Raw genomic sequence first — 16,248 nt, 5'->3', positions numbered from 1 at the left:
CTCTGGGTTCTGTTGTACCCCACTGACTATTCTAAAAATGTTCCTGTGCTTCCTCTTTCTGGAGCAGCTGGGCCATTAAGAACTGCAAGAAAACCACCTTTTCAAACTCCCTAGAGGAGGCTGAGTTTTAGGTCTGAGCCAAGGTGCTTCCTCTCTAAGGACGAATGTGGCTGGATTGCCCGCCCCCCACCCCCCGCCATGGCCATGCCTAACTGGCTCCCAGCCCCAGCACGAGGTCAGGGGCAGCAGCAGACAAAAAAGTTTCCACTGTGGTTTGTGGCCCACTGCGCCCAGGGTGGCCCTCCTCTCTTGGGGAATCAGCATAAGCAGAAGGCATACTCACTGACTGATGACTTCATATCCACTTTGAAAAGGCAACATGGCTGACTGGATAACCTAAACATTTCAAAGGGGGTGCTTAGAGACCATGATCTCAGTGTATTTAACTCAGGCCCCCTGTGATGTCCATCGTTTCCCCTCGCGTGCTGCCACTAACTTGAGAAGGTGCTTAACTTTCTTGGTTAAACACTGGGTAGCAGTTCATGGATTGTTGTCAAAAGGAAAATGAATGAACATAAATAGAAGAGCCAGGCATATATTAGACTCTTAATAAATCCACATTTCCTTCCCCTCCTTGCCAGAAGCCACAATTTCCTTTCTCTCAGCAAGTGCCCAAATCCTGAGTGTGAGGGCCAAAGGGGCTGGACGCAGAAGAGAGTGTCTTGGGAAGCACCTGATGTGGCTACACCTCAGAATAATTCCATCTGTCCTTTGGGCAGGGTTTTGTACTTTTTTTATTTGGGGAATCCTGCTATAGGAGAGCATTAGATTTAGTATGTGAGATGAAAACGCAGACTAAATGATCAACTGAAGGTGAGGGAGAGTTTGTGAGAGAAATATTCTTCATGTGATAAAAAGGATCCTTTGCTTTATCACAGAGTCTCTAAATATATGCTGTCCTGGTGCAATTAAGCATTTGTTTACAGATCATTAATTATCTGGCAGAGAGGCTTGGCTGGAAGGATTATGGCCGAGAGACACAGCTGGAGAGTTGGGAATGTGTGCCAAGTGAGAATCCATCAGAACCAGTGATAGTAAAGCTCAGAAATGATTGTGTAAATTGAGACCAAAAGGAAATCAATTTCTAAGTGACTATGCAAGCACTCCGTGACCTCTAGCTAGCTGGGCTGGATGGGTGGGTGGTGGACCATTCACCAAATCAGGAAAGGCAGGAGGTGAATAGGTAGGAAGAGGTATGGCTGAAGGTAGAAGAAAGGTCTAATTCAACTTGGGACATTTTGAACAGGAGGTACCTTTGGGATATCAGGGTGGAAAGATAGTCTCGAAGGCAGATAAATATCAGCACTGTGCACCAGCAGTGTTTAAACTGTTCTAGTTTCCTAAAAAATCCCAGTACTAGTTCACACTTCTCTGCGTCTGCACACACGAGTCTCTCTAGCCCAAATGCTGCCTCTTCTTCCTACCCTCCCATACCTTCTGAGCTTCAAGCTCTCCTTGAGATGTCAGCTCCTACTTCCGCAAGCAGACACAGGCTGCCCATTTCCTGGACAAACTACCTCCACTTATGTTGGGTTGGCCAAAAAGTCCATTCAGTTTTTTCCATAAAATGAGACACATTTTTCATTTTTGCCAATACTTTTAATTGATTTGGATATTTTGAGTATGTTGGCTATCTTCCGCATGGTATAACATTGATTGTTCTCAAGGTCTCGATTTGAATGCTATCAACTTCAACTGCTCCACCTGACTGGACAGCAAGAAATCTCCAGCACAAAACTTCACACACCACTTTTGACATGTTTAATCAGTCACAGCACCTTTTCCATACACTGCACAAATCTTTTTTTGCATTTCAGTTGTGTTTTTACCTTTCTCGAAATAATAAAGCATTATATGCCGAAAATGTGTACTTTCTTCCATCTTCAATAGTAAAATGGCTACACAAAAATTCACCAATTTTGGTAAGTTTCTTTTTAATGCATGCTGATATGACAGCTGTCACTATACAATCTAACATAATTGTTTCAAATGAAGTTAAAGACAACTAAGTGCTACTAGACCCATCTTACGGAACAAAACAAAAGAAATATTTGGCCAACCCATACATACCTCCTAGCACTGAGACATACAAGAAACCTTCCTGGTTTAACCAAGACCACATAACTATAATTGAATAAATGTAGCAGGCTTATCTCAATAAGTGTTATTTCACTTCTGTTATAATTCTTCCATTTGTTCCCTTGCATGCCTCCTCAGTTGTATTAGTTTCCAAGGGCTGCTGTAACAAAGTACCATAAACTGTGTGGCTTAAAATAACAGAACTTTATTTCTTACTGTTCTGGAAGCTAGAAGTCCCACTGTGTCAGCAGAGCCATGCCGCCTCCGAGACACTGGGTAGAAACCATCTTTGCATCGTCTCAGTTTCTGGTGGTGCCTGTCAACCCTTTGGCCTTCTTTCTCTTACAGCTGCATCACTCCAATCCCTGCCTCTGTAGTCACAAAGCATCACACCTATGTGTCTCTGTGTCACGTAATGTTTTTTTCTTATTATAAGGAAATCAGTCATATGACCTCAACTTGATTACATCTACAGATACCCTATTTCTAAATAAGGTTACATTTTTAGATACCAGGGGTTAAGATTTCAACATAGCATTTTTTGGTGGGTGGGGGGCATAATTCAACCCATAACACCTATGAAAAAATCACTTTCTACAAAGTAAGGACCATTTCTTGTTTGTCTCTGTCCCAATACTTAGCACAAGGTCTGGCACAAAGAATGTGGCCCAGAAAATACTGTTTGAATGATTAACTATAAACCTGCACTTTCTAAACCAGATTTTGTAACACTTTGTGTATACCAGTTACCCACTGTGTTCAAAGATCTATGCTAGATGCTTTCTGCATGCTCTCTCAGTTAACTGTATCAAATGCCCTGGGATGTAGGTCTCTTTACCCCACAGATAAGGAAACCCGACTTCAGAGGTCTGCACAGTGAATGGGCTGTGGAGGTGGGATTTGACATCAGGCCTGTTTGATTTCAAAGCCCGGGTCACTTGATGAAACTCTGCTGCCTTTTCTTTCTTTCATCTTTCTTTCAGTGAGTCATCTTTGGGAATCCAGACTGCCTCAGATAAACTTAGGGCAACCCCCAAAACAAGTTGGGCTCATGCTTTTGCCAGATCATTAGAGAATCAACAGCACCCCCTTGATATGGGGGCAGAGGGTGAGAGGGTAAATATAGAGGGGACAGCGTAGGAATGGGAGGAGGATTGGTGAGAGACTCCAGGGGCGGATTCACCTAAGGGGGCAGAATTGGAAGGGCCTCCCACTACCCTCGCCCAACTAGGGAGAGGCTATTCTCAATGCCAAACCTTGAAAATGATGAATCGCTGTCTTTCTGGGACTAGGGAAGCTAATGCCATGGGCGTGGATGAGATCGCCTTTTACTGCAGGCCTTCCGCTGTAGCCAAGAGGAGGCAGGGCAATGCGGGGGCAGAGAGCAGGCCTGAGGGAAGCGGGTTCCTGTACTGACTTGGTCAAAGACAAACTCTTTGACTTTGGGTAAATTGTTGTCCTTCTGTGCTGTTTCATCATCTGTAGAATGACAGGTTTGGACTCTAAGTTCTCTGAAGTCACTATTCTTGGTTTCCTGCTTCTACAGAATCTGTTTCCATTTTATAACTCTATTTTAAGGTGTTTATTAAATTGCCAAGAAAAGAGAAAAAAACCTTAAGGATGAAATTTCTCTATGCCAAGGAACAGATTTTTTTATGTTACCTTTTTTTCCCCCCAGAGCTCTGCTTTGCTTCTTCCATGTCTATCTTTCCATTCTGCTCACCCTCACGAACTTTCTCAGTGACCACCATCACTCCCTGACATGGCCCTTCCTTTTCCTAATACCAAAGATGAGGATTTCCTCAAAAAGTTAAAAGTTAAAACTATGTGGACAGTGCTTGTCTGACTCCTATTCTAATGAATCTGTCATGTGTTCTTGCTATGACCAGTCCAAACAGAAATGTAGAAGAGAAAAGGGTGCGTAGGTCCAGCTTGTTTAGCTTAGGGCGGTTTTGCAGCCCCCTTGCCAAGTGCAAGCACTGTGATGTCACTCTCCACTCCGCTTTCAGCTCCGTGAAAGTGTGCAGGCCACAATGAATGTTTCCTGGCAGACTCTTTCTTCCTTGGACATTGAACATCTCAAGTGCAAAAGTGCACCCTGTGGTTTGTGCAGTTGAGGTGTGCCTCTGCCCGGGGAGTGGCTGGGAGTCAGAGGGATACAGAGTTTTGAACATTTCATCTTTCAAGGTCATAGCAGCAGAGAGGGGTTGGCTTGGGAAAAAGAATGTTCCTCTTGCCAAGAGTCCATGTCCCAGCTGTCTCCTAAGGTGAAGGGCCCGGCTGCCAGAAGACCACAAAATCCTTCCCCTGGTGACTTGGAGCTATCGACAACTGTTTTCCTATTTCAACAGCAAATTTAAATCTCTACATTTATTGTATATGTTCCCATCCCCACCTTTCATGAATCTTCTTTGCATCTTGTTCTATAAGGAACTAGGGGACAGGATTTGGATTTTCCATGCAAGTACCACTTACTCTACCCAAACCACAGTTGGTGTTATCAGATAGAGCAGCTAGCAGGAAGAAAGAGTGAAGCCTCCCAGATTTTACATGGGGTTGCTGATGGTACTTAACATGCCTACTGAGCGACAAGCAATATGCCAGGAAAATTGCATGGACTTCACACCAGGTTAGAATCCATGGCATGACTTGGGCTCTCACTTTCCCTCTCTGAACCTCAGTCAATACATCTTTTTAAAAAAGGCCACAACAGTTACTGTCCAAGTTATTATGATTGCATGTGAAGCACCTAGCATTACCAGGGACCAAGTAAGGAGCGCAATAGATTTTCATCCTCTGGTCTCTTTCTCTCTTTTACATATACTATCTCATTCACTTCCCTCAACAATCCTGGAAGATTTTTAGTTTCTCGCTTTATAGATAAGACAACTCAGTCTGTCTGCTTCTCCACTGCATCCCAAATATTAAGCAGAGCTTCTGGCAAAATATAAGTCCTTAACAAATAGTTCCTTAGTAAATGAATGAGTGAATGAATGAGGCAGTCATACAGGGGTTAAGAATCTTGCCCAAATTTTCACAGCCGGTATCCCAGATGAGTTAAGATGTTAAATGGGGCATCACAGAAAAGTTCATACAAGGAGACAATAAAAAGAACCCAGAAATGGAAACAGAAAGGCATATTATAATTCATCATTTTTATGATTGAGAGCACTATGTTTCACAACTCCAAAGGCATGTTTTAAACATACAAAATCTGACCATGATTTTAAAAGCAAACAGTAAAACCCCAAACTCAAGTCCCAAAGCTTCATAAGATAAAAAATATAGATCATACTAAGGACTCAGCTTTCTTAAATAAGGCATGCCGCTCCAGTTTTGGTCAGGGAAGGGTGGGGCGTCTCCACAGTAACACCACCCAGCACTTGGCGGGGGCGGGGGGGAGGGCACTTCACTCAAAAATAACTGGTTTTTGGGGCATCCATCCTTGTCAGCACCCTGTGACCTCCCGAAAGGAAAAGGTAATAGAGGCTTTCTCAGAAGATGAAAATGAAAAAGCTAACTGATGGTTTCTGGAACCTACTATGTGTGAGACATTGTGCTTGTCTGGCAATTCACACGCATAGTCTGTTAGATCCTGTGAGAACCTTATGAAACTCTATATGACAGTTGAAAAATCTGAGAGTCACAGATTTGCCCAAGGACCCACAGCACCTTGGTGAGAGAGGAGCAACTGAACCCGAATCTGATTTCAGAGCCTCTGCACTTTTCACTTGTACCCTCCCCTGCGCCATGCTCCCTTTCCAGGATGGGCCCCTTTCCAGGATGGGCTCCCATCATCAGACCTCAGCGATCACAGACCATGGGATGGCCCAGCAACGCGGCAGAGGCATTAGCAGGGTGGACGGAGAGTCCTGGCCAGTTATCTACTCTACCTTCCCGTCGAGTTAAACTTCTTCCCAGACGCTTTGTCAGAGTCTCACCTCCCCTTAATAAAATGCCTCACTCTTAAGTGATTGTCTCTTTTCCACTCTATTCTTGCTCTTTCTTTCCATGATAATAAAGATATGCCTGATAGTAAAGAAGTGGAGGCACAGTCTTGAAATTCTGCACTCCAATTTGTCTACCAACAGCACTAAAGGAATATATGAAAAAGAATTATCAGCAGAAATTGTGTTGTATACTGTATATGAGTCATTTTTCTATCATAATATAAAAACTTGGAGGTCAAGGACTTTTTCTGGTAGCATAATAAGTGACCCTATTTTGTTACTACATAAAGAAACTGGTTTTGAGTAAATGAAAGAAAACCTTCTGTATACTATGTTTTTATATACAGCATCCACTACAACATAGGATGAAAATATCAATAAATCCCAGGGGCCTTTCTGACACAGTGCCTGCCAGAGTCTCACCTGGACCAATCAAGGTGGCCTGGACATTCCTAGAGAACCAGCATATGACCCACTGAGGATGAAGGCCTCATCATCTCCCCATCCTTGCTAGAAGGTCACAGATCACCTTCTCTAAGGCAAGGGTCAGGCTCAAAGGGAACAAGAATTGGGGTAGAGAAGCCCAGGGTTGGGGTTCTGGAGTCAAGTAGCCCGAGTTTGAATCCACCGTTTACTCCTGTATAATTTTGGGCAAGTAACCTAACATGTCTATGCTATTTCTGTGGTTCCTCAACTTTAAAATAAGGCTAACACTAATAGTAGCTACCAGGCTGGGTGGTTTTGAGGATTAAATGAGAGATGTCTATAAAGCCTGGCATGAGGTAAGCATTCCACAATGGCTCACTGCTATTAATCTTATTCTTAATCCAAGTAAGAGCAGGGTGAAGGCAGGGTTGAGGGGTGGGATCTTTTCACAGAGAGATCTCTGACTAGAGCTCTCCTATCCTCTGTTGTTCAGAGGGGCCAACGCCCAGGCCATGCTCTAGAAGGTGATTCCCAACAGGCTCCAACTCTCTGGCCACCAACAGTGTGTCCAAGACTGCAGAAATCTGCTTGAGCAGTTAGAAACCTCAGAGTGCTTGAAAAACTCAGTCTCTGGAGTAAGATGGACATGATTTAAGAAACCCCAGATAAAGTAGTCACATCATCAGTATTCACAGAATCATTAGCTATTCAAGCTAGGGATTCTTAGAATGATAGATATTGGACTTTTCCATAAGGTCTGGTTCTCAGATTTCTAGACCTCTGGGGAAAGGAGGGACAGTGCAGAGATTTGTTCCCACAATCAACTCAGCCACTTGTTGCCTCAGGAAACTGAGGGAAGGTCCATGTCCTCATCGCCCTCGAAACCCAGGCTTTGAATCAAGAAGCCGAAGTCTTCTCCACATGATTAATAACAACTTCCATCACCTCTCTAACTCTCAGTCTCCTTATCAGCAAAGTAGAGAAAATAGTGCTAACCTCCTGAGGTGTTTTGAAAAAGACTGAAGAAGCTAATATTGTAAAGCAGCCAATACAGTTCCTATCACAGACATCAATAATTTTTAATTCCATGTTAATTCATTTTCTCTGATTTTGTACTGAATTTATGGTGTGGATAGGAGACAATTCTTGGAATCAGAGTTGTTTATGGTTCGCTGTGTGCTTCTAGGATGACTGAACTCTGAATGAATGTTCTCCGTTGTGCCTCTGACCTAGAAGGGCAGCTCAGAGTTACCACGCAAAAGCCTAAGAGTGAATGACAGTGTGGGGTGTACTCTGGCCTCGCGAAGACCTGTGAAAACACGCATTCCGAGCCATGGGTGCTTGAGATGAGCAGAGATGGTAACCAGAGAACTAGCAAGTAGTCTTTGAAGGAAGGTTGGTTGCTCTTTTACCTCCCAAATAATGTGGAAATCATCTGAAGACAACATGAGGCAGCGATCACCCTAACTGAGTAGGGTATTGGAGAGTCAATGATCTCCAGCCAGCAGGCAGGTACAAAGGAAGTCTGGCCTTGTAGGATGAGGTGGGATCACATCTTGTTTCTGGGAGGACCATAGGCTGTGGCAGTGAGGCTCCTGTTCCTGTTATATTGTTATTGGGATTAGTGTATGCCATCTATGTGTGTCTGTCAACTTGACTATCTTTCTGCTATGTGCATTTGTCTATAATTATTTTTATTTTTTTCTCTCTCTATAAGTAGGAAAATGTTTTGAAAATGTCAACCTGTCTGATGGTGCTAAGTGAAAACTACAGAAGGGACTTTGATTGATTTAGGGAGCAGGTTGTGGAAGCCAGACATGTGGGGATGGGGAAGCAGATATACTCACACGTGGAAGGTGAGACTCAGAGGGACAAAGCAAAGCTTTTGGGACACCTCTCCTTCTTCAACTTTGGGGGCACTCATTCAACAGGCATTTGTTTGGAGTCTCCCATGTGCCAGGCAAGGTGCTAGGAAACAACTGTGAGAAAAACAAATAGGGTTTTTATTTTTCCTAGTGGTGTTTTAGATCTAGTGACAAAGACAGACAATAATAAAATAAATACCTATTATATACTATGACAAACTCTGTGAAGAGTAATATAAGGAGCTGTGGAATACGCACCGGGAACCTGAGCTAGCCTATGGAAGGGAATGGGAGGAGGAACACAGGGAGGACCTTCCTGAGGAAGTGACATTTCAGCTGAAAAAAATAACAGAACGAGTTAATTTAATCAGAGAAATCAGAAGTAGCTTCTCAAACTAATTGACCGCTAATTGAAACTCAAAATTGGGGCAAGTTAAATTCTTCCAATTTACATGTTGTTCCCTTGTGACAGTCTCTCCTATTCATATATTTCTTTTGGTCTTCAACCACTGGAAATTTATTTGCCTGTGTTGCTTATGTAGAGTCAGCACTCATATCCGAGAGTTTCCATGGATTCAACCAATATTGGATGGAAAACAGTATTTTCAATCTGTGGTTGGGAATCCTTTCATGCACAGGGCTGACCATATGCATGTTCTATGCCATTTTATATAAGAGACTTGAGAATCTGGGGCTGGTCCTGGAACCAGTCCCTAGGGATGCTGAGGAACAGCTATGCTGGTCCTAGAGTAAAATGGCCTGGATTCAGATCATTCGTGTGACCACCTCCTATGTGTGACTCATATGAGATCACAACATAGCTAAGATGTGATTGGTTGAACTTGACTGCGGTCTGCATAATCCAAACATCAAGCCAAGGTTCACATTCACAAATTCCAATTGCTGTAAATCTTCTACATTTTAAATTTTATATAATGCACATAGGTCTTTATTTCTTCTGAGAAAATACTAAACAAAGTCAGTTTGAAAGAATGACTTATGTTTGTGGCTCCAAACACAATTCTTGGAAGCATTTACTGCAAATTTAGGCAAGGCCGGTAGCCTCACAGACTCTTGAACGTGTAAGATCTGAAAGTTTCTTTGGTGACTCTGACCTGTGCCCACAGGCTCTCGTTTAAAGAGAATGGCACTTGCATGGAAGCATTCTGGGGTGTTTGTTGGATAATTATCAGTGTTGTTCAGCTCATTGTATTCAATTTGCTTCAATAAACATCTATTGGGCACCCTATTCACAGCATAGGTATTAGAGCTCTTTTAATAACAACTGTAATAATAATCATGATGACAACAATAATAGCAACTATCATTTAATGAAGACTCACCATGTGTTAAGTACTGTGCCAAGCATTTTACATGGATTATCTCATTTAATCCTCATAACAACCCTGTGAAGTCATATGTATTAAGATTCCTGCGGAGAAAGTAAGGCTTGAAGAGATTAGGAAACTTGCCCATAGTCACAAACTTAATAAGGACAGGCCTTACTTACTGGACCAAGATTTGGATCCAAGGCCTAAGATTACAATATACTGTCTTCTTTTCATATTAGTATGTCATATTTCAGAAGAATATTATACCTCAGAGACATTTCAGAGCCCCGGGTATTTTCTCTGAAAATAATATTGGCGACTGGTCAAGCATTTTCTACATGACTAGCATGTTACCTTAAAATCTTCCTACTTAGAGGTACTCAACAGAGTGGAATATTTTTTAAGCTCAGGTGATCCTGATACACAGACAGGGTCAAAAACTTCTGCCCCAATTCTTACACCACCTTCAGAAGGTTTCAATAGATCCATTTTATAGGTAAGAAAACTGAGGCCCAAGGAGGTAAACTGTCTTGCCCAAAGTCAGAGCAAAGATGAAGCAAAGCCAAAGCCCACATTACATTAGTCCTCCAAGCTGTCACCTACATGACAAGTGGCGTTCCCTCTAACTCCAGGTGGTGTTCACTGGCCTTTCAGTCTGTATTCAACATGCAACTTTGCTTTCCTCCCTCCCTTCCTTCTCTCTATTGCCCCTTTCTTCCCCTGCCCAAAACCCCACAACCAAATTCAACCAGAGTTCATGATCAGGGGCTCACATGGATGTCCTGGTCGATGCCTTGGCTTTGGGGTGATAGCACCCAGCTCAGGGTAATGCCCACGATGGGCCTCCCAACAATCCCAGATCCTCCTAACCATGTATCAGTGTTTCTTCCTTAAATTAACCCAAGAAGACAGTAGTCCTGAGCTGCACAGCAAGTTAGTTTTCTGGGCAAAAGTTTTAAATAAATAAATAAATAAATAAATAAATAAATAATTTTAAAAAGCAAATACTTGAAAAGTCAAATTAAGTATCACAGGGGAGGAAAAAAAGCAAAATCATGAAAAAATGTGGTCAATCATTAGCAGAGAGACTGAAAAGACACGCTCCAATTGCTTTAAAAATTTACAGAACCCAGGTCTCCTTAAAATAGTTTTGCAAAGTACACTGAGAATTCCATGCAGTAATATGAAACACAAGTCCCACTGCTGCCGCTGAGCATGCTTCAGCCGGCTAAACTGAAGGGGCTTGACATTAACCCAAGGCTTTGCAAAACTCAACAGGAAGGCACAATGGAGATGCAGTCACAAAGCTGCCCCAGATGTGTACATTTTCTGCTCCATTAAAATAACTTGGATGAGAGGCAAAGCACATTTGGCCCACAGATAGAGCGAGTTAGGGGAGGGCCAGGAAGAGGACAGTCAGCCTCATCATAGGCCTCCCACTCCCCAGTCTTGCCTCCCCTCTAAACCTTCCCCTGCATGGTTTCCAGTCTAAATGTCTAAAATACAAATAGGACCCCAAGCCTTCCAGGACTCCCCAGGGCCAAACTGCTCCACCGTAAGTCTCAGTTTTCTTAACTCTGTCCTGGGGTTAAGACCTACTCCAAGGGTTCAGTGGGAAATTAATTGAGGTATACTTGGTGCCTGGCGTGCAAGGTTTATGGTATGCTTTGGGGGGAAAGTAGATACCACAATTATTGTCACTGAACCCATGTCATATGGGGAGAGACAGGCAAAGAACATGAAGATGTCTGGGCAGAAGACAGACAAGATTCTATGGAAAGAGGACCCCAAGTTTTCCCATATCTGAAGGGCTGACATGAGACTCTTGGTGGTGAACCTAGTATGGCAGCTACAATGTATAAGGTTCTGACTCAGTGTAAGAGAGGTCTTTCCAACAGTCAGTCTGTACTATCCCAAAGTTAAGGGATAGTAGTAAACTTCCTGGCATTAGAACTGTGTAAGAGGTATCTAGTGACCATTTGGCAGGGACATTGGAGAGGGGATTCAACCATGATTTGGTTGAACTTGACATTTTTAACCACCACTGAAATCTGGACTTTTGAACTGTCTCTACTTGCCAATCAATGAATCATCAACATCCTGGGTTTCTGGTATGTGTAAAGCCTGGGGCTATGGTCTCTGGATCAAAGAGGTACTATGACTGTTTTCACTAGAGCAGAAGCACTTAGCAGGTTCTCCATGAAGCTCTGTTAAAAGACTGTGAGAGTCACACAAGAAGCAGAAACTCTGGGTGACTTTCAGTTGCTCAGAGGCTGCCCAAGAGTTTCTTTTAGTATCTTGTACCTGTCACTCCTTCCCGAAAATCCATTCCGGGCACCTACATGCAAAATGTATTGAGTCTGTGTTTGCTCTGTTGGCATTCATTTCATTGTTTGTTCTTTTTTTCTTTCTGGGTTCTGGGAAAATGGAACTGCCCCCTTATAAGAATTATTTACACTGACTTGGGTGGGGAATTTGTTTGAACTTGAGGACGCATGGTATTTATTACATTCATGAATATGTGTCTGTCTTACAAGGAGTGGAATCAGTGTTTTGCCCTTTGCCACTGGGAGTGGGAAAGACAGAGTTGGGATTCAGCTCCAACTCTGAAAAGAAGGGGCAGAGTTTTTTGGGGGGGAGAAAAAAAGCACACAAAAGGTTTGCTATTCATGCTGTCTGTCTTTCTTTAAGGCATTTGTTCTATAAGCATTTACCCCGCATCCCTGTGCTAAGAACCTGGCATGTTGAAGTTACTCAGCCTTTTTGTCACCCCTCAGAGAGCTCATTCTAATAAGAGAAGATAAAAGGTTCGGAGACAAATAGCAGAAAGAGACTGCCTGTGCTTGAGGAGAGTTGGTAGTTAAAGAAGGCTTCACAAAGGAGATGGTATCCAAGCTGGTCCTCAGGAAAAGTTGAGGTCACCATGCACCCCAGGAAGAAATACTTCCCAGGATGAGGGCAGAGCAAACACAAAGGCTTGGGACCTCATAAAACATGTTATCTTGGGAAATGTCAAATAGTTCAATGTATCTGAAGTGTACTATGTCCAGGAAGGTGGTAAAAGATGAGACTGGTAACGTATTCTGTTTTAGGTTCACCTTCATTTAGGTGGGACAGGCAGTTGGCCACGGAGCTACTTGAAATTATTTTGCAAACATAGTTTGGAACTTCATGGACTTGCATTAAATACGGCCAACTCTGCATAATCCTTCTTGTGAGTTAGCCGAAGTCTTGCTACACATTACTTCCCCTTGATGACCACAGGAATGTATCCTTAAAATAAAAACTCACTTAAGATCAGTCCAAAGAAACTAATTATAAAAGTAAAGCTACTGGAACAATAGAGTGGCTCTTTTTCCCCCCCACAAGTGTGTGGGGCCATGTAGGACCAACACCTGCATCAGAACAACTTACAGTCATGTGCTACTGTCACCACATACATACCAGACGCTTGGGGAACTTCAACTGACCTGTACAGTTGGATCGGGGAGGTATATGTCGATGGGCTTCATCTGTATAACGCATTCCCTAATTTACAGTAAAGTAACTTGGGGGTTTTGGGTGATCTGCTTCATCATTAGTGCAGCTGATCTGAAATGTAAGCACAGTGCTTTTAAAAGAGTAATCTTTAATGCTTTCTGATTATAAAGTCATACCTGCTTACTGTGGAAAATAGTTAAAATATAAATCTATAAACATAGAACACAATGGAAAACAAAATCACCCACCACTATTACTATTACTATCAACATTTTGGTGCATTTATTTTGATTTTTCTTACAGATTGAGTTCATTAAGATGAATTAAAAATATATATAATACTTAACTGAGGCTGCCACTTCTATTAAGCATTCTTGTATGAGAACATTTTTCTCACTATAACAGAAATACTTTTCAATATTCCAAGACCAGATTATAAGGGTTTTGAGGACAGGAAAGGTGTGTTATTCATATAGTGACCTAGTTGTGGCACAGAAACCCAACACTAAAGCTGAAGTTCTGATACATGAACACTAGAAAGAATCCATGTGTTTGTCCTGCTCATCTGTACTACCAGCATCTATCCCAGAATCTGGCCTACAGCCTGTATCCAATGACTATTGGTTGCTTGAATAAATGAGTGAATGACTAGATGGCTAGGTGAATGTGGATTTTTATTTATTATTCTTCACCCAAAAATTCATTGAGCCCCTCCCAAATGCCAGGTCTGAGCTAGGCACTCTTTATAAGTAGCCATATTTGATACAAAGTCCACCCACCTTCCCAGAGACATTTGTGGGAGGGTGCTGACCCCCTTCGATGTGAGATGGGGGTTCCTATGAATGTGGCACCCAGTCACCCTCTTTCAGCTGGTGTTCATGGCCTGACTGGGAACACCCAAAACCTTCCAGGGCCTCTCCTGCCCGTGGTATTAGGAACAGAGCAAAGACTGCTATTCCACAGAGTCTCACTTCTGAACTCTTCAAGGTGCTCCAGAAATGCCCCGCTAGCGCTGGTCTTGCCTTTCTCAGAACGCCCCTCTACTTCCCACCTCATTCGAACTGGTCCCAGTTCAGACAGGAAGGCTGCGAAGAGGGACTCACTACAGAGGCGAGGGGCGCCACTGCTGCCCGGGCTGGGAGCAGCCCTCCACTAACCCTCTGCCACCCCAGCCAGCTGGTCCAACTGGAAATCCCAGATAAGCCCCAGTACCGGTCAGAGCTAGTTTGGCAGCTCTGGGGAAACGGCCCCCAGAACTGGCAGCGGAAGCTGGCAGTTTTGGGGGCGGGGGGGGGCGGGTGTTGAACTGTAAGGGACGAGAGGAGTGATTTGAAACAGTCCAAAATTCTGCTTGTTTACAAGTGCAAGTTTACAGTTAGCGATCTAAATGAGATTGCCCCCCCAAAACACATTCATTTTCCCATACTGTCTCCTCTCCTTTGCAATGCCGTTGTTTTTGTTGTTGTTACAATGCAATTTGTTTTGCAATGCGATTATTGAAGCAATATAATCCTGCCCGCAGCGCCTTTCAGTCAAAGCACTCTTTTCTGCAATGCTATCGTTATTATTATCTTTATCATTATTATTGCAATTCAATCTCACTGCTCTTTCCCAACCTACTCCAAACGCGCTCCGGCTGTGATTGCTCGGGTCTGACTTTGCGAGTGGCAGTGCGCTTCCAAACCCCCCTCGTCCGCCCCCCGCCCCCCATTCCCCTCCCTCTCTTTTCCGCGCCCAGGCCAGAGCAGCCGATTGGCAGAGCAGTGCTTTCGGGAACAATAACAGTGGGGGGACCCCGGGGTCGGGGAGCCGCCCCCGCCCCCCGGCCCGGCAGCTCGGCTTGCGTCCCCCGCCGGGTCCCCACCTCAGTGCCCGCCCCGGGCCCGCCCCCGGCGCCCACCATGTACGCCTTTGTGCGGTTCCTGGAGGACAACGTCTGCTACGCGCTGCCCGTGTCGTGCGTGCGCGACTTCAGCCCCCGCTCGCGGCTGGATTTTGACAACCAGAAGGTGTACGCCGTGTACCGGGGCCCGGAGGAGCTGGGCGGCGGGCCCGAGAGCCCCCTGCGCGCCCCCCGCGACTGGGGTGCGCTGCTGCTCCACAAGGCCCAGATCCTGGCGCTGGCAGGTGAGCAAACGGGCCAGGAGGGCTGGTGGGTCCGGGCGGGGGCCAGGACCCGGGGAGGGGGCCGGGCGCAGGGGCGGAGGGGGCCCGGTGTGAGCCACTGCTTGCTCAGGCCTCCTCCTCCCGCCCCCTGGGCTTTTCTCTGGGGGACTCGGTGTCTCTAAAAGGCCAGACCAGTTAAAAATACCGGATGGTCCCCTTTGTCTTCCCTGCCTCCTGAAACAGCGCTGTCAGTCTGTCTTCATCTCTCTCTGTGTCTGTGTACTCTTTCTGTTCTTGTTCTGGCTCTTCACTTTCCCTTTCTCTCCCTGCCTGTGTGTACCTTCATTTCTCTGTCTCCCACCTCACTCAGTTCCTTCTCTCTCTGCCCCTTCGGGCCCCTTAAGTTTCTCTAGCTATCTGCCTCTCTCCCTTTAAGGCCCTCGGTACTTCCTGGGAGTGAGGAAGCAAGGTGGTTTATTGTAGACTCTTCTAGGTGGGAGTTCCACTTAACAAGGGGAAGCTCTGACATCCTTGTCCCATCCGGGCCATCACTGGACACGAGGAGGAGGCCTTGATCACTGGGCACCACTCTCTCCCGCCTCTGCCTGGCGCGGTGGTGGAGGAAAGGAGGTAGTGGCCTTCAGCCTCCCTCAGGCTCCAAACCCCTCTTGAATCTCTCAGAAGGCTCCCTAATGAGAGCCCATGTCCTGTAAAGCCTTTCTGGATCAGAGTAAGACCAGACCTCCCATTCCTGCTTTCTTAGGACCCTGAAAAATAGATGTGGCAGGTGGTCTCATTCCCACTTGACAGATGAGGGTACTGAGATTCAGTAGTGACAGGACAAGAAACTGCCCCCGCAACCTCCTGCACCAAGTTTTTCAGCCACGCTGAGGAACCTTTTCCGTTGGAAAGAGAAGACAGTGGACCCTCTTTCCCAGCTAGTTGTAGGAG

At 44.7% G+C, this 16,248-nt stretch overlaps 2 protein-coding genes across 2 annotated transcripts in view; both read left to right on the top strand.

Moving 5' to 3' along the window:
- Positions 1 to 16,248, top strand: part of AGBL4 (AGBL carboxypeptidase 4) — a 1,003,652-nt gene that overhangs the window by 758,023 nt on the left and 229,381 nt on the right. The window lies entirely within an intron of this gene.
- The window catches only part of BEND5 (BEN domain containing 5), a 49,563-nt gene continuing 48,397 nt past the window's right edge, over positions 15,083 to 16,248 (top strand). The window contains exon 1 of the mRNA XM_054572849.1: positions 15,083 to 15,318. Coding sequence (XP_054428824.1) covers positions 15,093 to 15,318 — 226 coding nt within the window. The 5' untranslated portion in view covers positions 15,083 to 15,092. The remainder of the gene's footprint in view (positions 15,319 to 16,248) is intronic.

This window comes from Pteronotus mesoamericanus, unplaced genomic scaffold (assembly GCF_021234165.1).
Source record: "Pteronotus mesoamericanus isolate MK-2021 breed Mesoamerican mustached bat unplaced genomic scaffold, CSHL_Meso_final contig_105, whole genome shotgun sequence".
Lineage (NCBI taxonomy): Eukaryota > Metazoa > Chordata > Mammalia > Chiroptera > Mormoopidae > Pteronotus > Pteronotus mesoamericanus.
The sequence above is the reverse complement of the archived record's forward strand: the minus strand, read 5'-3'. Positions and strand labels throughout refer to the sequence as shown.